This window comes from Macrobrachium rosenbergii, chromosome 3 (genome assembly GCF_040412425.1).
Source record: "Macrobrachium rosenbergii isolate ZJJX-2024 chromosome 3, ASM4041242v1, whole genome shotgun sequence".
Lineage (NCBI taxonomy): Eukaryota > Metazoa > Arthropoda > Malacostraca > Decapoda > Palaemonidae > Macrobrachium > Macrobrachium rosenbergii.
The window spans coordinates 81,047,759-81,071,541 of NC_089743.1; the positions used below are offsets into that span (position 1 = coordinate 81,047,759).

Genomic DNA, 23,783 nt, shown 5'->3' on the forward strand with positions numbered 1-23,783 from the left:
CTTCTCAGAATTACTCTATGAAAATAATTTACTGTATTTCTGTTGTTTCGGTTTGAAGACTGTGACTTTCCCTCTACTACCAACCTCTGACACTATTCCTACTTCTGTTTTCCCTGACTTTTAAAGTATTGCATCTTCCAAGAGGAAAGTATGTTAATTCCTTTAGGAATAAGCTTCATTCCTTTTGCCTTCTCCAAATTTTCTTGTGTTCTTAGGGGCCAAGCACAAAGAAAAATTGCTTTCTAAATGTCTGCATACTGTTTTGGCAAAGAGAAAAAAAATTCGCCATTATTTTTCCAAACAATAAGACACAAACACTAATGGACAGTGCCAGGAATTTCACTGTACCCATTATGAATGGGGTTCTATGTTCCCTGAATAAATGCAGTTACAATGTACATGAAATCACTCACCTGTTTTCTTCTAAGTAAGTAATCAAACAAGTGGCTGCTACCAGACGCTGAGTGGTTCCCTTGAAATTCTGGTGGAAACGATAATATTCACCAGCAGGAACTTTTTCTTGCAATGCTGCATATAAGGATGGCACTTTTGCCAGTTCAGTGTGACATTCTGCACAAATTGTTTGAATGTTCTGAAAGATGAAAAAATTGTGTGCATGGTTTAACTTCTTAACACAGATACACTGTATATACTGCATTTGTTAAACTACATATGGTATTAACTAGTGAATTTTATCGGTACTAAAGTACACCTTATCCATTCAAAATTTTGATAATACAACAACTTACATAAAATTGGAACCATTACATGTGCTGCTACATTACAGCAGCTTTATGAAAACTTATACCGAGTACATCATATGTGGCAATTAAACCTGATTGTGTTTCCATTGGAAAAGGCAGGGTAAAGTCATATAACCTAACATCTGAAGTTCCTGGCAGTCAGCTCTAAGTAACAAATTCTGACTGGGATTAATATCACCATTATTACTGGGCAGTTAATCAAATCACTTAGTCAAGATTCAGATACTCAAAATCATAAATGTTCAAATTTTAATTTTAACCTGCATTCTTTTGCATATGGACTGAATCATGTGGACTATTCCTGAAGTAACAAATTTAAAAACATCAAGCCCAATGTTGGAATATGGAATTTATCATATTAAAATGAATAACACACGTAATTCTGAATCATCCGAGAACTGGTTAGTCACAAATGAACTTAAAGTTTTGGAAAAAAAAAATAACAAATCTGTCAAAATCTGCATCTTCAATTATAACATTTTAAAACTTGTAATTTAGCAAATAAAATCTAAACTTCATTATTAAAAAAAAATACCAGTCCTTTGAACCTGCCCTGTGAAAGCCACATACATTAGTACAGGTATAGTGGTCTGGTTAAACTATTTATTAATAATAACGATCTTCAAAGGCTGCTACACCAAAACACTGCTTCAGCGTTGCCAGAAAAACTAATAAATGTTATTGCTTTGAAGGTTCTCTGAATCTACAATAATTTTATTCAAGCCACATGCTTGGACTTTTTGTTTTCATCCTGCCACTGCTGGAATACTGCTCTCATGTTCAGAAGATTGCAACCATAAGAAAATACTTTCTAATACTGTACTGCACAACCATTCAACTGTCGTAAAGTGTTGTTTTTGGCAGCATGACCATCATAATAATTATCATTAGTCTCATTCTTTCCTTTTTTTTGAATTTGTGTTTAAATTTTGTGGTTACATACCTTGGGGGCTGGTGGTTATTTTCCCAATATGTTGCTGACCCTGACCTAATTTTCAAGGTTATGTGTCTTGACTGACCTAATTTTCAAGGTCACTAGTTAATTCAGGGGACAAAATTTCAATTATTTCTTCTCTCAACGTCACTCTACTTTCCAAAAACATTTCTAATCTTGGCTAAATTTTCTAGATCTCATTTCAAGTTGAAGGTCAAATTTCAATAACACAAAGCCATTAGTTTAATGAACCTATCTATAAGGTCAGTACTCCAAAGACACAACACAGAATGAAGATAACCACAGACCCTATCCAGCACCACCAAATCTTCATAGTCATTCCCACAAACCTTCAGCCAGAGCACATGTGCCTTTGCTACTTATTGTACAAACCTGAAGTTCTTTATACTGGCAGTCCCTGGTTATTGGAGGGGATTCCGTTCTGACAGCATGACGATAACTGAAAATCGCTGATAATAGAAAATCGGCAATTATCGGCGTCGAAAAGCACTGATTTTCGGTTATCGGCGCCTCTGTTAGCTATGCATCGGCGCCGATAAGTGGAAATTGGCCATTTTTGGCAGTGAAAATTGCCAATTTTTGCCACTAGACAAGCGCCGTAAAACCGGATCGCCGATAACCAGGGACTGCCTGTATTAGGATACAGCTTAAACGGCTGTTTAAACTTATGACAAGGTAGTTAAGCACTGACATGTAGGAGGAAGTCTCACCCACCAGTCAGTTTGCACTGCCTTTCAGTCTAGGTGCCAGAGAGAGGGGTGGCTGAGGAGGGCCATTCAACGTAGAGAACTATAGGTTTGTGTGTTAAGAAAATGACAAATTTCTAAAGTAATTTGTATTTTTCTTAACATACAAACCTGAGGTCTTTATATATGGGATTAACTTTCAGTGAGCTGTAAATCTGGCCATTAAACTTTTGACAAATAAGAATTACTTTAAAAATTTGTCATTTGTTTCTACACAAATACAAACTCTCAGTCTTTATATATGGGAGACTTACTTTTGGAGAAAGGATTCTAAGTAAATCTCTGAAGTGACTGGTAGTTCGGTTCACCTGGGTACTCTCTTCCTGATCATGAAAGAGCAAAGGAAGGAGACCATACCTTGATCTATTGAACAAGAGAGATGTTCAATCATCAGACTTCTGGGCATTTCGAATTAAAGGGATGTAACCCTCGATTCGAAAAGGTTTGGATGAACCCACAGTGTCAGAGACTATAAAGCTAACAATAACCCACTGGTTTGCTCATAGTCAGTCCCTCTCTCCCCTTGCTAGAGAGAAGGAAGGAGTTGCATCTACTAATCCAAATGGAGCTAGATTATAGATAGGATACTCAATCATCTAGATTACCTGTATGCACGCCCATCCAGCACATGACAGCTTGTTCACTGTTCCTCTGCCCATCGAAAGAGGAAGGAGGTAGAAAAAAGGGAGGAGGCCAGTCCCACACACCCTTCTCCTTGCAGCTGCACACCTTAAGTGAGATGCAAACTGCTCTTCAAGAATTGGGTAAGCTACATGACTTGTTGAGCATCCACCATAGGATCCAAGGAAAAAGGCCTACGGGCAATGTCCCAAGGTAAAAGGAGATGACTGTGATCTGCATGACTACAGTACATCCTAGTACTCAACTGACAGGTTCTTCCTGAATGTAATGGACAGACCGATGCCCCTGGACTTGAAAGATCTGGCCCAAACATACTGAATTGATCATCTCACTGGTCAGAGAAATGACAATTTAGACACCTTTTCTTGGCCAACTCTAAGCTAACGAACAAGTCGTAGGCACTGGGCTGAAAGTCTAGTCTTAACAGAGGCAACAGAGATGTCATATTGTAACTGGAACCACAGGACCATAGAAGTGGAATGATCCATATCACTGATCAACTTCGAAACATGCAGAATACGAAAGGAGTAAGGTTCCCTATGTAAATGGATACCAAAAGATGTCTTGCTTTATTGAAGGGTGCAAGAAGACAGAAAAGAACAGCTCTAACTTCAGTAAGTCGAGACATGAAGGATTATGACTGATCTTCTTCAGAGGTTGAACGAATTTCCCAGACATGAAGGATTATGATTGATCTTCTTCAGAGGTTGAACGAATTTCCGGAAGTCAAGGTGCCAAGATCAACTGTCCTTATCTCCTGACTTCAGCAAATGAATTGTTGTAATTACATCCATCTTGCTTGGGATATCTGTTGTCCACTGTACTGAATGTTCTTCTGTCTACTTGTGTACATGCACTGTAATAGAGTAGATGAAAGGACACTAGGATCTTTTGTTGACCATGGCACTGTCGTGGTGCTGTTGCTATCACACCAAGGAGTGTCTATCTTTGGATCTTGAGACTCTTGAAAGTCTAAAAAGAATGAAAAATCTCTGGAGGAGGACAGTGTAACCATGGCACTACCTTGGTGTTGTTGCTATCAAAGGAGTGCCTATTTGGACCCAGAGACTCCTAAAACTGTCTTAAGATCCACATAACGTTCTCTCCCTCTCGGGTTGTGGATCACCTGATAACTGCAGCAGCAACAGCTACTACTTACATCTCCTACTCCTTACAGGGGGAGTGTAACTACATCAAGTCAAAAGAAATGGAGCTCCTAGACACCACTCCTTGACCGAGCAGGAACCAAAAACAAGTTGTCAGAACTTAGTTTGGAGCTGCTGTTGATCTCCTGACGAATCAGGCAGAATGACGGGAAGTTGTAAGCCCAAGGCTTGAATCATGGATGCGAAAGATGTCTCCTAGGCATCACCAGCATCTGAAGCTTCTAAAAGGTCACTTGTCCAAGTACTGACTATTCGCAACGCTTCTAACCATGTAAGACAGACTTCTCCTAGACGTCAACAGAATCCGGTGCTCCAGGAGGTCATTTATCTAAGTACTGACCTGATCTAATCATTGCCAACTTCGCTGATTGGAAAAGAAGTGATATTTTCAACGTGGCATGGTCGGTGGTGGTTATGCCCGGAGTGTTGAGATTGAGCGAACAATTCTTTGAAACATCAAGGTGTCAAGACCAACTGTCGCTAACACTGACCATAGTGACCCAACTTGTTGACCTATGTGCTGAGTGTGCTACTGCAAACCCGTACACCCATACCATCAATTGAAGAGATGATAGGACACTAGCTGCCATGGGTAGATGCAATAATGTTGAAATATATTGAGAAAGAAATATCTCTTTTCCAAGATGTGACTGCTCCCTGTGTTTGCTCAGAGATGTCATCACCAGTCAGTTACTGTTGTCAATGCCTCGTGGACAATTAGCCATTCGATGAAAACCCTTTCTTGTGGAAACGAGACCATGTGGTATCTCATGTCATGCCTTTGTAACATGGCGCAATATTCGATCCACATTGCACCAGAAAATTTGTTTTGGAAGCTTGCTTCTATGGCATGACTGGAAAGGGGCGGTTATTAAGGAACCAATCATTATGCAGAAAATAAAAAACTCCTTATGTGGGAATGATGATTACCTGTCGTCATTTGCTCCGTCCATACAGTGGTATACTGTGTAAGCTTCCAGATGAGACTTCCCAAGATAGAGATATAGACAGACAGAGACTGAGAGGCAATCAGAGGACGGAGAAAGAAAGGTTCTGGAGGGAGTATCCTCTTCAGACAACTTTTACTCTTATCTCCATAAAAATCTTGTTCTGCCTGAAACGAAGAGAAGCAACCAGCCCTTCTTGCTTATGATAAGAAGTCCCTAAGTCCTCCACATTCAAGACAAGGTGAAACAGTGAGCCCTACATACCAGTGATGAGGAAAAGTAGTCAGCCCTTCCTGCTTGTGTGGAGGAGAAGTCGCTAAGCCCTTCCTGCCTGTGACAAGGTGAAGTACTGTAGTCAGCCCTTCCTGCCTGTAGAGAGGACGAGTTGCCAACCCTTCCTGCCCTCTATTTGCACAATCTCCGGCTTCTTGGAGAAACAGCATTTGCTGCCTCATCATGAAGACATCCCTTTTGTGACGTCTATGAGCCTGTGGTCATCGTACCAGCAACATCTCCCCTGAGTTCCCAGCCACCCTTCTGTGACGTCTCCTAGCCCGAGGTCATCGTGCCAGCATCATCTCTTCAGCTAAAACCCCAGCCACGAAGGATAACTCACCAACTCACCATTTAAGCATCAATCAAGCATCGGCCTAAATCCTTCCTCATCCATCGAAAGGGAAAAGAAGGATGGAGGACTGGAAGCAGGTCAGCTTGCTATAAAAATCAACCCAAGAAACCTTGTTTCACCAACACATGGAATTCTCAGCCTATGTATGAACAAATCTGGATCATGATGGAAACCTCTTATATGGCAAAAGTGCATGGTTACCAGTTTAGTGACAGAAAATCTAAAACCATTCATCTTGGCCCACTATACTATATTATCAATGCAGAGCTGAAGGCAGTGTTCAGACAATGCCATCCTTTTATTGCAAAGGATATTGAAAGGTCATCAAAAAGGGTATATGCATGTTATACCTGTGTCTGAGGGAATTACAGGTATTCTAGAAACCCTCCTTCACTGTCTCCTACTGCTACTGCGTCATCAGTAGAGAGCCAGTGTAAAGGAATGGTTGACAGGTTTGACTACTTTCCGGCGGTCTGTTTGCTTGGAGGGGGAATTGTCATCAGGGGAACACTCCTCCTTGGGGTGAATGGATACAGCCTCACCTAACCTGACATGTCTTACAGGTGTTGTGGAGCCTAAGGGTCTTAGGGAGTTATGGAGCCAAGTGTTGAGGGACTGGTCTCCCACTTGAAGGTCTCCAAAGGCCTTCCGGTACAGGCAGTCCCTGGTTAACAGCGGGCTCGTTAAAAGGGATCTGGTTCAATGCCGCTTGTCTAGCAACGAAAATCAGCAATTTTCGGCACCAAAAATCACCGATTTCCGCTTATCGGGCCGATAATTAGGTATTGGCGCCGATATATACCTAACAGAGGCACCGATAACCAAAAATTGGTGCTTTTCGGCGCTGATAACCCCCCAAAATCGCCGATTTTTGGTTAGCGGCGATTTTCAGTTATCATCACACCCTCAGAAATGGAACCCCGCCAATAACTGGGGGCTGCCTGTAACTGCTTCCACCGTAACTGTCACTACCTCTATGGTCACAATGTCTACCGGCTCAAGGGCCACTACTACGTCGCTGAAAACACTGCACCTGCCTCTGGTAGTAGGCCCACAGGTGTTACCCTCAACTTCATCATCCCTTGGTGACGTCCTTTTCCACACCCTGCTTGGTCAAAGGCCTGCCGTGACTGGAAGAAGAAGTTGAAGAAGAGGAATTGGAAGTCATCGTCATCGTCTTCATCTTTCTTGTGTGCTGTCACCTCCTCCCCTTCTTTTTCCAAAGCTAGTAAGCATAAGAAAAAGAAGGCTGCATTTCCCAGCCATAAGAAGTCCCATACAGCTTCTGAAGGCCAGCCTTCTTCCACGGAGAAGGCTACGGGGTCTCTCACTAGCAGTACTACCAGTACTGCAGCTCCCATTGCCATCAGCATAGGAACAACCACTGCCCAAGGTCCAAGGACCCCCGCCACACAGGTATGGTCCCAGGCAGCTACCTTCCTAGGCCGGTAAGGGTCCCTGGCCTATAGACCTGGGCCTGGGTGGCCCCCTGGCCCAACGAGAGGTAGTGAGTAGAGAGCGTGCAGGCGCTCACTCACCCTTTCCCGTTCTCTTAAGGGAACGGTGATGTCGGCCTACTGGCCCCTCACCTGAGAAAGGCAAGAGGAGGTCCTCCATCCAGTCTTCTTCTACTGTAGAGGCTCCAGCTTCTAAGAATGATATACCACATCTTCGGGACAGCCCCCGTTCACGTTCGCGTGAACAGGACTGCTCTCCCCAACCTGTACAGCTGTCGTCACTGCGGGTTGACAACCGCCCACAACCTTAATCACCTGCTGGGGCTTCGGCCTCCAGCAGGTCTGGTAAGGGTGCCAGAGATCTCTCACCTCCTTGGGGTTTTCCAGGAGCTGGGAGCCAGACAGGCCTAGGGTTCAGGACAGCGACCGTTCATGCTCCCATCCCAGCCCGACTACGGAAGCATATGCTCAGGGTTCGGTCCTCAGGCTGGACCGGTTGTATTCTCGAGTGGTGGAGAGATCGCCATGGGGCTCTGACAAGCATCCCTCTCCTGCGGGAGGCCGGGAGACCATGACCTGGAAGGGCTTGAGAGTCCTATGCCCCAGGACTCAGACACCCCCAAGTTGCAGAGGAGTTTTTCAGAGATTGTCTGTTTGATACGGCAGTTTAACAATCTCGAGGAAGAGACCATGGCTTTCCCCTTAGACCATTCTTCAGCCACCGAGGCTTTTTGGGGAGCCCAAAAAGGAACCAGAGTCTCGATGGGCGTGCCATGGTTGCAACTTGCTGAAGGGGTCTTGGACCAGGTGTATTCTCTTGTGTCTTGGCAGGAGAACTCACTTGGGTCTAACCAATCGTGCAAGACACTTCCTCAGCCTCTCACTCACCATGGGAAATATTACAATCCCTCAGGGAGGCCTTTGCCGACAAAACAGGTTGACCCAGACCTGGTTCACCTGTGTCTGGGTCTGTCACTAGACCGCCTCCGTGCAGGAGTTCCCTTTCACAGCAGGATGCAGTGGCAATGGAATCGATTGCCATGGCAGCATTCCAGACGGTTTTCTGGATAGATCTCTGGTCCCTTGCAGTTGCCAAGATTGCTTCTTCCTCTTCAGGGCCTTGCACTTCTGAGGAGGAAGCCACATTCAGGAGACTGATATTGTCTGGAGGTAGGGCCATCTCCTACCTAGCCCATCAGACAGCTAACCTCTGGCCAAGCCTAGTGCTCAAGAGGAGAGAGGCTGTGTTGTCTCAGGTCACCAGGTTCATCAGTTCAGAGTTAGCATTAGCCCTCAGGAACAGACTGGTACTGGGTTCCACTTCCCTCTTCCCAAGAGGAGAGGTGGAGGACGAGGAGGACAGGCTAAGGATAAAAAAAAAAAAAAAAACATGCTTGTTCACCAAGCAGTGGCCAAGACCTCCAGGTCTTCGCATGGCACTGCAACCTGACCTCCGGGTCAGGCTGGCCCTTCCTCTTCAGGTCCAAGGAAGTCCCAGGCTTCTATGAGCCCCCATAGGAACACCCAGTTTTTTTCTGACCCTGCTAGGAAAGGTGTGCAGCCAAGCCCTTTTCAGCCCCTGCCTGTCCTAGGAAAGGGGGCAAGGGTAAGAAGGGAGGAGGAAACTAGGGGCAGCATTCCTCTCAGCTTGCTGCCATTGGTGGGGGGGTGCCTGTCGAGCCATTGGGCAACATGGCAGGGATACGGAGCAGAAACCTGGGTAATGGATGTCCTTCTGGTAGGATAACTACAACCCTTCGAGTTCCCACCATCCCTCACCAACAACCCAGTAAGCTTCTAGGCTTATGTTCCCGGCTCACTGAAGGACCTCGCCCTGTGGGAAGAGGTGAAGGCAATGATGAAGAAAGGCACTGCAGAACTCATGACAGGTCAGCCTTCAGGGTTTTGTAGCCGTCTTTTTCTCATAGAGAAGACAATGGGTGGTTGGAGACTGGTCATAGATCTCTTTCCCTTGAACTGATTCATTTGCCAGACTTGGTTCAAGATGGAAACAGTAAGGTCAGTACTCAATGCCATCAGGGAGTCCGACTTCATGCTTTCAGTGGACCTGAAGGATGCATATTGTCAAATACCCATCCACCAGTTCTCTCGCATGTACCTCCACTTTACCTTTAGGTAGACGGTGTTCCAAATTAAGGCACTTTGTTTCAGGCTCTTGAATTTTGTCACTACTTGGAAGTATAGTAGACTCCTGATATTCACAGGGGTTAGGGACCACAACCCCCGCAAATAGCTGAAATTTGTGGGTACTTGAGACCCCTCTAAAAATGCTTATAACTCCTATTTTAATAGTTCAAACACTATTAATACTAAAATACGTTAATATCTTACAACATTACCCTTAAAAATATATGAGTGAACAATCCTACAACTGTTACTCTTACCAAAGTGAAAACTTATCAAGTTACCCCTACATTCAGACACATTTTCTTTCATGCAGTATTCAAGCTTTACTGTTTTCTTTTAACATAGATAGGGTATACATTGATACACTATTTGGCTAACATTTTTTCAGAAAAAAAAATAAATTTCATTGATATTTTGCTGTGTTTACATTAATATTAATATTTGAAAATGAGTAAAGTAATCATTTTTTATCATAAAAAATGTACTTAGTCACAAACACAAAAGTAAAATAATTAGCGAATATTTTAGATGTGCTCTACAAAATAGGCAAATTTTCTGCAAATTATTTGGAGTTATGTTCCACAGAAAAGTTTGCAAATAAGTGAATCCATGAATCCTGAACTGCGAATAGTTATGGGTCGACTGTAGTGATCAATTTCGAGAAGTCCGATCACACACCCAGGCAGAGGGTAAAGTAGTACAGTATCTGGGCATGCTGATAGATATGGCAGCAGCAAGAGTCTACCCCTCAGACTCGTGTATCAGCAAGTTCAGAGAGGCAGCGCAGTTGTTACTTCTTGACAGAAACAACCAGCTCAGCAGCTGCGAGTTGTTCTCAATCACCTGTCCTCCTTGGAGAAGCTGATCCCTCATGGGCAGCTTCAGCCTCATTCCCTTCAGTGGAGAATGAAGAAGTTTTGGTCTCCAGCAAGGGACTCCCCATTCTTCGTGATTTTTCTCTTGGGGGAAGTAAGGAAGGCCTTAGCCTGGTGGCTAGACGACAGGAGCCTTTCAACCCTTTGTGAGCAGACATTGACAACTGATGACTATTTACAGCTTTAGGGTAATTTCTGGGTGTCGTCCCCTGATGATCAACATTTTGCACCATACAGTTTGAAAGAATTTTGCAGGAAAAGTGTTCAGATCACTTCCATGGGCCACAAATGACTTCTGACAACTCTTACATGGCAATTCTAGTAGCTTAGTTGAGGATAGAGGGAGATCAGTTTGACTTGAGGTGTCATTGGGAAATGTACAGGCAGTCCTCGGTTATCGGCGGGGGTTCCATTCTGGGGGTGTGATGATAACCGAAAATCGCCACTAACTGAAAATCGGCGATTTTCGGGCTTATCAGCACCGAAAAGTGCCGATTTTCAGTTATCGGCGCCTCTGTTAGGTATGTATTGGCGGAAATACCCAATTATCGGTGCCGATAAGCTGAAATTGGCGATTTTTGGCGCCGAAAATTGCCTATTTTCGTTGCTAGACAAGCACCATAAAACCAGATTGCCATTAACCGAGCCCGCCTTTAACCGAGGACTGCCTGTACTGCAGTTCCCCATTCCAGGATGTCTCGTAAATATTTTACAATAAATATACTCAGAATTTGTTACTGATTTTAATTCTTATGTGTTATGATATTGTGTGAGCTGTAATTATCATTTTACAAAATAAAATAAAAAAATTATGAAAAAAACATTTATAACTCGGTAAAATTAGCATAATTTTACAACTGTTTTGAAATAGAGGCCCTGCACAGGGTATGAAATATTCACTTTCAACTTTCTCTTGGAAGGTACAGAAAGTTTTTTAGAATTTTTTTCTTATACCATGTGCATATGTATATCTTCCTTTTACCATTGGTGTGCTTTTTTAAAATTAAGCAACCTTAAATTTAGCCCAGTGTAGGGGTGTGCTTAATATATATTTAGCCTGTCATGTAAGGGTCAATAAGAGTGCCAATAGGCACTCCCCCTCCTGAGATGTTTCTGTTTCCGGATGCACTGACCAAGGGATGGGGCACACATCTGGAAGAGTTGCTGGTAGCAGGTGTGTGGAACCAAAATGACAGACACCTCCACATCAATATTCTGGAACTCAAGGAGGTGTTTTTGGCTCTGCAAACTTCAGGATCGAGTGATGGGGCACTCAGTGGTGTTAATGAGCGACAATACCACGGTACAGTGGCATACGTCAACAAGCAGGGGGGACTGGTTTCCCTTCAGCTCCACGTTGGCTGTGTAAGGGCACGAGTGGGTGGTAGCACACTTGGTAGAGCTGTCAGCCAGGTACATTCCGCGCACCCAGAACGTAGTGACAGACAAGCTCAGTCACCAGGGTCAGGTGATAGAAACAGAGTGGTCCCTACACCCAGACATTGAGGAAAGATTGTTCGATCTTTGGGGTCGCCCAGTGATAGACCTCTTTGCAACCCGGCACAACAGAACTGCCGGTGTTCTGTTCAATTGTGCCAAACCCATGGGCAGCAATAGAAGATGCCTTCCAGCACCCATGGGACAATCTTTAGGCCTACGCCTTTCCCCCTGTTTTGTTTAATTCGTCATGTGATCAACAGGGTCATGATCATCCCGAATCTCGGGATGACCCTGGTGGCTCCCAAGTGGCCACATGCTGAGTGACATCCGTACCTGCTAGCTCTACTTTCCAAGGTACCAAGAAAGATTCCCCCTTGGCACAACCTGCTGTGCCAACCACACGTAGGGAGGTATCACCAGTCTGTGAGAGGACTATCACTTCACGCCTGGAGACTATCCAGTGTCTCCTGTAAGTGAGAGGTTTTTCTTACAGCAAAGTGACAGAGATGTCTGCATACCTTCGTAAATCCTCTTTGACTGTGTACCAGGGGAAATGGGCTGTCTTCTGTGGTTGGTGTCATCAACGGGGTACCTCTCCAGTGGGAGCTAATTTTCAGCAGGTAGCGGGCTTTCTTGTCTTTCTTCGCCGAGAAAAGTTTCTCTCCGTCTCAGCTATTAAGGGCTACAGAGCTGGCCTTGGTCAAGTCCTTTGCTTGAAAGGTATCAATGTCTCTTCCTCATGGGAGATCTTCATACTGCTGAGAAGCTTCGAACAGTCTTGCCCTCCCAAGGAACTCAGGCCCCCTGAGTGGGACGTGACTCTTGTCTTACAGAGCCTGACTCGTGCACCCTACAAGTCTTTACAAGAGCCATCAGACAGGTATCTGACCTTCAAGACTGTTTTCTTGCTTGCCCTGGCATCGGCGAAGAGAGTTGGTGAGCTACATGGCCTTTGCTTCGATGTTAAATACTCGAGGGGATGGGGATCTGTCACACTCGAGTTTGTCCCTGAATTCGTAGCGAATACTCAGAATCCGTCAGTCCCTGACACCAGATTCGAGTTCTTTTTGATCCTCTCCCTAGAGGATTTTGTTGGTGTTGATCAAGACGAGATGCTACTGTGTCCAGTTAGGGTACTGTGGTATTATCTCTAGAGGACTCGACATCTCAGGCCTGAGTGTCGACAACTCTTTGTTAATACTGGCTCAACCAAGAAAGAGGTGTCCAAGAACATGATTTATTTCTGGCTTTGTGAGAAATCAAGTGAGCATACTCTACATCTGATGAGGTGGACAGGAGTAAGTTCTCAGTGAGAGCTCACGAGATTAGGGGCATTAGTCCATCCCTCACATTCCGGAAGAACCTGTTGATTTATTAAGGGCGGGAGTGTGGTCCTGACAAACCACATTCATGTCCTATCTACGGGACGTTGCCCACAGGTTCTTGAACACGTTTTCCTTGGGTCCTGTGGTGGCTGCTCAAGTTGTAGCTCACCCAGCTCCCTGGAACACTTCACCTAAGGTGTGTAGGTGACTGGCCTCACTCCCTTTTCTTTTACCTTTACCTTTCCCTCTGTGGTGGCTGGCGAGCTGTCACATGCTGTGTCAGCAGGTGAGGGATTGAGAAGGGGCGAGGGTAACAAAAAACAAGCCTATTAGTTTTATTAACTCCGACACTATGGGTTCATCGAAGCCTTTTTCTTTGGAATAATGGTGCAAATTCATTAATTTAAGTCAAGAAGCCTGGCAGTTGAACATATGTTCAACGGGCCAGAGGCATGGGACTCCTTCCTCAGCTCTTCGAAACCAGGAAGTTTTCCCAAGTGGGTAAAACCTCCAGTCAGTTCAGAGATTTACCTAGAATCCATCCCCCAAAGCGTAAATCTCCTAGGTAAAAACCAAAGGATTGTGTTTGTATAGGAACAAATTGTAAATTTTAAAGTAACTTGTATTTAACCTAACATACAAACCTGAAGGTCTTTACATTTACAGCCCACCTCGGCCACCCCTCATGCTGGTACCTGGGCCAAAAGGCAAGGTGGAGTGCAGACCGACAAGTGGGTGGGGCTTCCCCCCTGCCGTCAGTAGCTAACGACCTTGTCTGAAAGTTAACGGCCGTTCCAGCTTGCGTTCGCAAGCAAAATCGTATGTAATGACCTTCAGGTCTGTATGTTAGGAAAAATACAAATTACTTTAAAATTTGCAATACAGTATTTTAAAAATTATCCATACCAATAGTTTATAAAATATGTGAACACTAAATGTCATAAATTTATTATCTAATTCTCTTAATCTGAACATACTTTCAGCGTATGAACCGAAACACCTATTGTTAAAATGCTGATTTCTAATACTTAATCTTTATCGCACAGTTTCCAAGAAATTCACATTCTTCAATCCTCTGGTTTATATTTCAATATTCTTTAAATATGAAATAAAAAAAAAAATTCAATTCCCTTACAAGCTTTCCTTTACATGTGACTGGAAAAGTTCAGAATAAGCCTTTATTTTCCCAAATTCTCATTTCTGTACTAACAAAAAAAAAAAAATGGCAGGCTAACAAAACCTATTGTTTCAATAAGAACAGAGTTTCCATAAAATTTACAGTACCTGCACACCTTGTGTATGGTGCATTTTCTCTAATGTCGTACTAATACAGTATGAAGTTTTTTCTAAATCCTTCACAGCTGCTTGCACACTTTCCCGCACTTCGGTTTCATGCTCTACACTTGTTCCATATGATGCAAATGCAGCTGTAATATCCATAGCTGTAAAAATTAAATAAATAAGAAGTAATTTGACCATGTACATCCCTTACAACCTGAAGCTTAATTTATTCTAGTATGCACCTTATTTCTGGGAGACTCCATGATACACCTGCTGTAAAAGGAACCACTCAAAGTAATAGCATAATATAATATGAACTGTTTTCATAAAAACAATCCCTTAAACCTTACACATTTTCAAATCAATTAAAAGTGAAAATTTCACTGGGTTTCTTTCAACTTCCTTCAAATAAAAAAGAAATTTTTCTTGAAAATACCAAATTTACTTTTCCGATACAAACCTATCAGTTTATGAGCTATCTCAGATACCAAGAAGAAGAAAATGTAAATTGTCATGAAATTTATTTGGACACTTATCTACTGTTAAAGTTAGCTTATATCTCTGTGCCAGTAGGTGAGTCAGCACAAGTAGGTGAGTCAGCATCCAAACAAAAGATCGAAAGGCTGCCTGGATGACTGTCTAGTTCACCTGTTCTCCACCAAGTGTGTTTTGAATGTTTTAGCTTGTCAGAATTCTCCTTGAGAGCCCCATAAGTTGTGGGCAGGCTGGGTGGGGTCTACTTTAACAGTAGGTAAATATCCAAATAATAAATCTGATTAAGAAAATTTATATTATTTGGGATGAATCTTACCTACTGTTAAAGTCAGCCGATTCCCACACTGAGCAGAGGAAGGTGGGTAGTGTAGCTAGAGAAAATCCGCTCAGCCAATTGAGCTAAGGGTTTCTTGCATGAAACCCAAAACATTCTTATATTATCTGGAATCCTTTCAGGATCTTAATGCTGCCAGAAGTTAGATTCCATTTATGGAGCATGGTTCTCATACGTATGCAGCAGAGAGCAGCCTTGTGGAGAAAACCGCTTCAATTCAGCCAGAATGAAACAGCAGCAGCTTGAAGAGACTCCTGTGCCTGGGTCCAAAAGCCCAATAAAACAACAGCCTCTAAAAATAAATACCAATATATGTACAGTAAACCCCTGTATTCGCGGGGGATGTGTACCACAACTCCTTGCAAATAGTTAAAATCCATGAACAGTTAACAACCCCGCCCCCCTCTAAAAATGCTTATAACTGCCTATCTTGAAAGTTCAAATAACAAATGTATACCTTAAACTAGCATCCTACATCAAATATACCTTAAACTATTATCCTATTACTGTATTAATCTTTGAAATGATATAATTAATATAATTTCCAAGTCATCTTAAACATTTTACTCTTAAAAATATAATACATATGTACTGTACTTGTAACCCTTCCAGCCAGTAACAGAGAGAGAGAGAGAGAGAGAGAGAGAGAGAGAGAGAGAGAGAGAGAGAGAGAGAGAGAGAGAGAGAGAGAGAGTATATCTTTCTATCAACCTCTCTCCTTTCTATCTATCTATCTAACCATCTCTCACATTCTGAGTATCCTTTGGCATGAGAGAGAGAGAGAGAGAGAGAGAGAGAGAGAGAGAGAGAGAGAGAGAGAGAGAGAGAGAGAGAGAGAGAAGGTGTTTGTTCTTACATATTATGACAAACAAAGAGAGAATAACTTTGGAAAGAGAGAGAGACAGAGAAGTTATTCTTACGTTAGATGTCACAAGATGGAAATTCATGATGTATGAGAGAGAGAGAGAGAGAGAGAGAGAGAGAGAGAGAGAGAGAGAGAGAGAGAGAGAGAGAGAGAGAGAGAGAGAGAGAGAGAGAGAAGATTTTTCAGTATCCTTGACCATCTGTAGGCAACATTACCTCCCCTTGTGGCCTATGTCAATATGTCAAGTCAATATATCAAGTTAATTGACAGTTACTTGCACCCCCCTCACTCTGAAGAATCCAAGAAAAAGACTAGGAATGATATGCATTTGTTTAAAATTTTTAATAATTTACTATGCAAATGCAAAAAGTTCTAATTATAGCATGGAAAATATTAAAAAAATTAATAACAAAGTAACGTCACGTTTATCTATAAAAATGAAATTTTTATGGTAAAATAAAGTTTTAAATATACTTACCAAGTAATCACATGGCTATAGTTTCCTCGTGCCCAGCAGCTTAAATTAAAAAATTCGCGGGTAATGCTTCGAAGTTCATTGTAGACAACTGGTACCTCCCATAACGGGAATACCAGGAACGACTTAGCACACAACCTCTTCTGTTATGCCAAAAGTCCATCGGAGGGAAGGCGGGAGGGCTCCGATTATGTGAATACTTGGTAAGTATAGTATATATAAAACTTTATTTCACCATAAAAGTGTCATTTTTATATAAGTAACTTACCAAGTAGTTACATAGCTGATTCCCACATTGACAGGAGGTGGGATACATGGACATAATCTACTCCAGAACATTAAGACATGCAATAAAATTGAAACAAAAAAGTTGCTAGCACTGAAAACAATGCTTGCCATTCCTTATTAGTTAAGAGAGCCTGCAGTAGAAAACTTCCTCTGGTTGGTGCTCAACTTAACCTGTAGCGATGTGTGGTATAGCCAAGAGCATCTGCTACTTAAGTGGGAGCTTTGCAGCGAAGAAGTTCACTCGAATAGTGCCAAGAACCCAATTTGGAAAAACCAAGCGGGGCCAAGCTGAGCTGCACCGAACTGAGCCGACCACGTGAACACGATCCAGTCGGGTGGTAGGCGGTGGACTGGGAGGCAAGTGGGCAAGCCGAGCCGGGCCAGTCTCGCGAACACAGCCAGGGGCTGGGCGGGGTGAGCAAGCCGAGCGAGCCGATTGTGCGAAAGCGATCGGAACTGGAAGGGGCAGAACTTGTCTACCATGAACTAGTGCTAATTTCCCAAACTCTAAACTCCTTCAAGGCCAAGTCCCCTCGAGAAGAAGGTTTAAAGGGGAATTCTGTGTCTGCTATCCTACATGCTCAAACCCTAAGGTTCAAGACATGAGGATGAAACCCGGCCAAGCAACCGAAGCAGCTGGCAAGCAGTATCGAGACACGCACCAAGACACCTGGGTGTCTCGGCACTTTCTCTGGTACTATGCCTCTTGCCAGGAGAGCGCTCATGGTTCATAGAATTCGAGCGACCTACAGGACTCCCAAAAATCGGGTGCGGCTGCTTTCGGTTTCCTAAGAAATTGAAAAGAGCCAGGCACAGAACCAGTCTTAGATGCAGACGCAGCCCCCGAAACACGAGACCCCAGAGGAGAATGCAAATCAGTTCCCGCCTGAGGGTGGGAAGAGCCAATGAGAGAAACTTGTCTCCCAGAAGAGAGTCAGTCCCTTAGAAGTCCCACAGGACTCCTGATGGGAACCTCTTCCCTGCTTCTTCTGGTGTTCGAACCAACAGGATCGAGACACCAGGCTGGGAACCCGACCAAGCACTGGTAAGTACTCGGGAGTGCTTGCAGTGCTGGCAGGTGATTGCACAAATGTCATTTGAAAAATAATCTCTGTGCATTGGAAATGCTCGCTCTCTCTTCCTTGCAGATTTCTTTTATTTTTAAATGTAAGTATATATAGCATTTATTAATTTTCATTATTTTAAGCCATAGTTTTGCTATGCTTTATTATTTTATTATTTGAAGTTACATTGGTCTACCTTTAGGAATTAAAGGGCTCATTAATTTATTATTCATTTGTTTGAGGACTGATGCTTCATTTTGGGGAGATATCCATTGTTCCTTGTGTTGACCTAGAGGTCCCTTCATGGAATGGGTAAATCCAAGGCTACTGACCCAAAACTATAATTGTTTCTTCCTCACCATTGCCTCAGGGTAAACACAAATATGGCCGCACATGAGGAAAGTGGTGTCACATTGTCTTAGTTTATATTTTCATTTTCTATTTCTAACAATATTATTATCACATAAAACTGCCCTCAGTTATAATGAGATGCGTTTTCTTAAATAAAGCCCTTTTTTTTTTAAGAATCAAAAGGGAGTCTTCAATAGCCTTATTTGCACAATGAGGAAAGTACATTTGGCATCGCTCTTTCACACCCTGAGACCCTCCGTTGACCAAGTACGCTACGTAGACTATAGACCAGACCCTGTGACCCCTCATCTACAACGGCTCTGGTAAGGTTTAGCCTATGTCTTTGACTTTAACCTATGGGAAACTCATTATGAACTTATCCAATTGTCCCAATAGCCTCATAACAAAAATACAATAAATACCACTACATCGACAACTTGTGTAGGCTATAGGCTACCTCAAAAACTATCAGAAAAATCACAGTCCACCACCTTCAGAATAAATAAATCATTTCACTATAAACATTTAGATAAAAATAGGCATAAAATAACATAGAAAAACGCCAATTATTACAGTCTATCACCGCGACAGCCGGCTTAGAATTACTAATATCATTTCACTATAAACATTTAGATAAAAATAGGCATAGCCTAGCATAGGCAGCAAAGCCCATATTGCTGGGTTGCTATGGTTCATAAGTTCAGAGAGAAATTAGGCTATTATTTAGCCTAATATAATGATCGAAATTACTATTTGGCCTAATACCATTAACATCGTTCAATTTTACCCATACTCTAATAGCAGCACTGTATGACATATAAGTTCTACCATTAACCTCGTATAAATTATAATCTGTCTTGAAAGCTGCCGAAGTTAGAATTGTTTACGTTTAGACCTCCAATAGGTCTATTGTAATTTAACATGATTTACAACCCCTGGCATCACGTGAATAAAAAATAAAACAAACCTACATACACGAATCTCTAAAATTAAAAAATACGTACCTGTCAGTAAGAATGATACGATTAGCTACACAAATTAGATCTTGCGCTTCACGTTCACAACCAGCGACGTAGGTCACAGGTCAATCAACGCTGAAATGTAAACAAACAAGTTCAGATCCGTTCTTTGCAGTAAATAGTCGACTTCTTGTAATTACAATCGAGATTGTAATGAGGTGAATGAAATAATGACACATTAAGCAGAGGAAAAATTGTTAAAAGTGTAAAAAAAAAGACAGTACTGGTGAAAGAACAAGCAAAAGAACAACAAATGTGATTGAGAAAACAAGACGACCTCTTGCAGAAATAAAACTGAATGGAAGGAAAAGGACGAAAGAATTTGCAAGCAAATAAAAAGTGACAGAAATAAGGAGCTATGGTAAAATATTGATGGACACTGAAACAATAACAGAAGATGAAAAGAGACTAGACACTTGTATGAACAACAAAGTAATAAGCTGAATAGGCCTAAGAGGAAGCTAATTAAAGTGGTGCCACAGAGCATGTTTTCCGGCACCTTTTAAAATCTTGCCGCCAGGCTTTGTACCAAGTATCGAATATTATTTTTCGTGTCCGCGTGCAGTCAGTTACAAAACATACAGGATAAGTTTCACAGAAGAATATTATGAATAACCAAATGTACAACTGTGACATTAAGGGAGAAACAGGATCATCCTCAATGAGTGGTGTAGAATAAGGATCTATCTCAATACTCTTACATAAAGGACGAAATATAAAAGAAAATAATCATAGACAGGGAAGAAACATAATCGAAATGGTGGAAAACAAAAGATACGTGACAAATTTGAAGTTTAGAGCTGCTAAACTGTTGGCGATAATCGAAATAAACCCGAAAGCTTGTCTTAACACAAGAAATAGAAGTAAGCAATTAATGTAGAAGAGAGGTAGGATAATACCTAGTATCCATAGCAAAGGAAAAGGAACAGCAATTTAAATACCACACGAACGGAATAAATACGAAACAGGCCCTATCAGTGGGCAATTCCAAAAGTAGCCGGCTGGACTGCAGACAACAGAAGAAATTTTGCAAACACTCGAAGGTGAAATACCTGAAAAGGCTACTTGATGAAAATTAATTATCAGTTAATGACATAACTGGCCGTTTTCAGCGTGGAGGATGTAGGGTGTGGGGTGATCTCACGTAGCCTACGGAAGACGCTAAAGGGTGGAGTCTTACGCGAGCTCACACAAGAACCGAATACCCAAGACCCACTAACTTGGGGTTCGAAAAACCATACACTGCACAATTATTCGGCATGGCTATAAAAAGTTCTTTAACAATGTATCTTGAATTACAGCGCTCACACACCCGTGGAAGCGAGGAACTATTTGTTTACAAGGTCCAGACTGTCGCTGGTTTACATTCTATGAATCAGCTCATGGCCCACTCTGCGCAGTCGACTCGGGTGATTCATCATTAAACCTCTGTCTGGCCGACCTGTCGTAGTGGGTCCAGAGAATACCATAAAACGCAAGTCGAGGACTTGGGACAAGAACAAAACATTCAGTTATGTTAATTGATTTTACACACGGAATTACAGTACTAATCCCAGCTCGGGTCGAATGCAACCTATTTAGTTGAGCTAATCACGCACTTATACAGAGATAATAAAGTTTTAATATTAGTGTCTTGATAAAATTTTTTATTTGTATTGTAAATGTTTTATATATGTATACTCATTAATAACATTTTGACATTTTATATTTTTAGAACTTGAAAATAAACGAAGTATTGTTTGAAACGTTGTTTTAAGATGACGACTGCAGCACAACAACAACAACAACAACAACAATAATAATAATAATAATAATAATAATAATAATAATAATAATAATAATAATAATAATAATAATAATAATAATGTTCCCAACACCCAGAATTATAAGATTTACGACAAGCATTAGTAACAGGAACTTCGGGTCTAAAATTCACAAATGACTTCAACACAAATCTCAAACGACGAGCAATGACACACCCTTTTGGCACACAACAAATGCTAAGAATACTGATGTGCATGACACTGACAATATCATCAATTCTCCTTTTTTACCTTTTACATATTTCGGCCGAAATATTTACTCGGTCACTCGGAGTATCAGAATTTTACTTCAGAATTTGCAAAAAGAGAGAAACGAACACGATAGGCTACCTATTTGGATGATTCACGGCATTCAGCGACTGCGCCGACAATGATAGTCGGATAAAAAGATGACGATCGTTTGGTGATTTTAGTAATAGTGTTATCAAACACGGGGGGAGTGGGTGATATTTGCATTAACACACTTAACGATCCCGAAAAAGAGATTATCGTAGCAACGTAAATTCGAGGGACGACAACGTAACAGTTCAGGAACTCATGTCTACAATACGTCAGAGAAAGTATAACTATCCCAGTTATTGTGATGTGTTCAACCGAAGGCTTAATTCACGACTTAGCAGAGATGCCTTAACTGCACAGTCAAGCACGAAAATGCTTATGGCAAAAAATATGAACAAGGGGAATGATTCTTCCCTCCACAACATAATACATCTTCCAACCAGAAGGGACACGAAAATTCTGAGATATTATGCTGTGAGGCTTCACTTCCAACCATAACCGGAGAAAAGGCTTGAACCCATTAAAATGGAAAATTCCCGTACACTCGCCCTCCTATGTCTCAAGTACTTAATTTGTGGGCCTCTTTCGTTTGGGCTATTGCCGTTCTCGCCACGGAAACATCCAGTCTCGGTTGGAAGGAGTGGTGGCCCTCAGAGGAAAGTATAACAACGACAGGACTTTTCTTTTCTGCACAGGATCGTCGTCTAGTTCATCATCCAGGGCCGCAGGGACCCGAGGGAGTCTTTTTTTGGCGGGTCCGACTCTCGAAAACAAGTACCGGTCGCAATGACGGTTCCTCATGAGTAAACCTTGGTAGGCTTCCTTCGAGGGCGGACTTTACATATCAAAGGACCTTCTTATCCATAAGGTGGCTTAGGCCTAGGCGTGACCTAGGCATTCATTGGTTGTTGAACTTAGGTCAGCCTATCGCGGAAGGGTCTTAGCACAGGGACGTCATGCCCAGAGGTGACGCTGGAGAGTACAATATGGAGGCCATCTACGTGTGTGTGTGTGTGTGTGTGTGTGTGTGTCCCATGCCCTTGGAACTCGAACAAGCTTAAGCCGGCAGGATCAGCGTTTTTAAATGTCTCGCACCTGCACAGAGAACCCCAAATTACAATGACCAAAGGAAGGAATTGACATCAGACCTCCATATAACGTTCATGCAGTAATAGATTGTAACATACATACATATAATCTGGGGAAGTGTAATAATGTTTTAATAAGCTGAGTCCAACAGATTGCATTAAGGAGTTGGAAAAAATAATAGAGGAGTGATGCTATGTTAATTTACAAATTAACTTAAAGGCAAGACAGTAATCAAATACTGGTTGAAAGGGCACAAAGGAAGTAATGAAAGAGGGAAATATTAGGCAGGGTACAGCATCTAGACCAAAATTATGTTCAGTTCGAACAAGGTCAATATAATAAGCAGTAAAACGATAACAGTGATATGGAATAAAATAACAAATGTTTTGGTATATTGGAATGATAGAATGTCCCGTAGTAAAAAAAAAGAAGGAACTGTAGGCGATTGTAACGGCACGGAGGTAATAAAAAAAATTATAACTTTTAGCACAAGTCCTCAGAAGACGGGAATATTGGTGATAAATAAAAAGAAGAAAAGTAGAAAAGCTAAAAGACTGGTTAAAATTTTATTTTTGAAGCACTGAAGGACATTACTTGTGGGAATGGTTCGGGAAAGGGAGACCAAGGCTTAAGCATATGCAAAGGGTAAGGAAAACGGAAGATATGTTGTAGAAAATCAGGAAGCATGGGTATGTCAGCCCTTGCATTTAGAGGTACGATTAAAAGTACACAAGACACCAGCAGTACTTACAATGCCTTCAGATACTGCAACGTGTGGAGAGAAGAAGAAAAAGAAATGAAAGAATCAGAAGGACTGTAGTGTGGGATAACAAGAAAGTTCTTGAAACAAGCTGTAAAAAAGCCATGTTGTGGACTAATAGTAGAGGCAGTGGAGAACAGAGCTGAGTATAAAAAATGTGCTTTTAAGTAATACAGTAACATCAGATAACAGGATTAATTAGAGACAGTGGAAGCTCAAGTAAGGAACCATATGAGGGATGGAGGGTAGCAAATCCATTTGAAATATGTAAAACTTATGGAAATCAAACGTGAAGGAGAAAGAAATTACAGGAAAAAAAAAACGTTCAGAAGACTGAAAGTAAAACAGTGAGGCAAAAAGGAAAATAGATAAAAGAAATCATGAATGGTGAAGCTGAGTTTTGTAAAAGGAGATGACACCGAAAACTTAAATACCAAAAAACCTGTCACTGTAATGAACATAAAATTAAACACACTACAACTGAAAGAAATTTACGGAAACAGGAATAAGGGCAGGTAACGTGAATTGTAAAGAGGAGCTGTTGATACCACGGAACATCTGCTTAGA

At 42.0% G+C, this 23,783-nt stretch overlaps 1 protein-coding gene across 4 annotated transcripts in view; it reads right to left on the reverse strand.

Annotated features, from left to right (window-relative positions):
- The window catches only part of trsn (translin), an 85,697-nt gene that overhangs the window by 28,463 nt on the left and 33,451 nt on the right, over positions 1-23,783 (reverse strand). Inside the window, exons 1-4 of one of the 4 annotated variants that reach the window (XM_067083471.1) lie at positions 20,578-20,696; positions 19,251-19,340; positions 14,378-14,535; positions 414-592 (exon numbers count right to left, since the gene is read on the reverse strand). In XM_067083471.1, coding sequence (XP_066939572.1) covers positions 414-592; positions 14,378-14,533 — 335 coding nt within the window. In that variant the 5' untranslated portion in view covers positions 14,534-14,535; positions 19,251-19,340; positions 20,578-20,696. Of the gene's footprint in view, positions 1-413; positions 593-14,377; positions 14,536-15,185; positions 15,209-19,250; positions 19,341-20,317; positions 20,697-23,783 lie in introns of those variants that run through there. The other 3 variants (XM_067083481.1, XM_067083492.1, XM_067083502.1) reach the window with 3 other exon arrangements.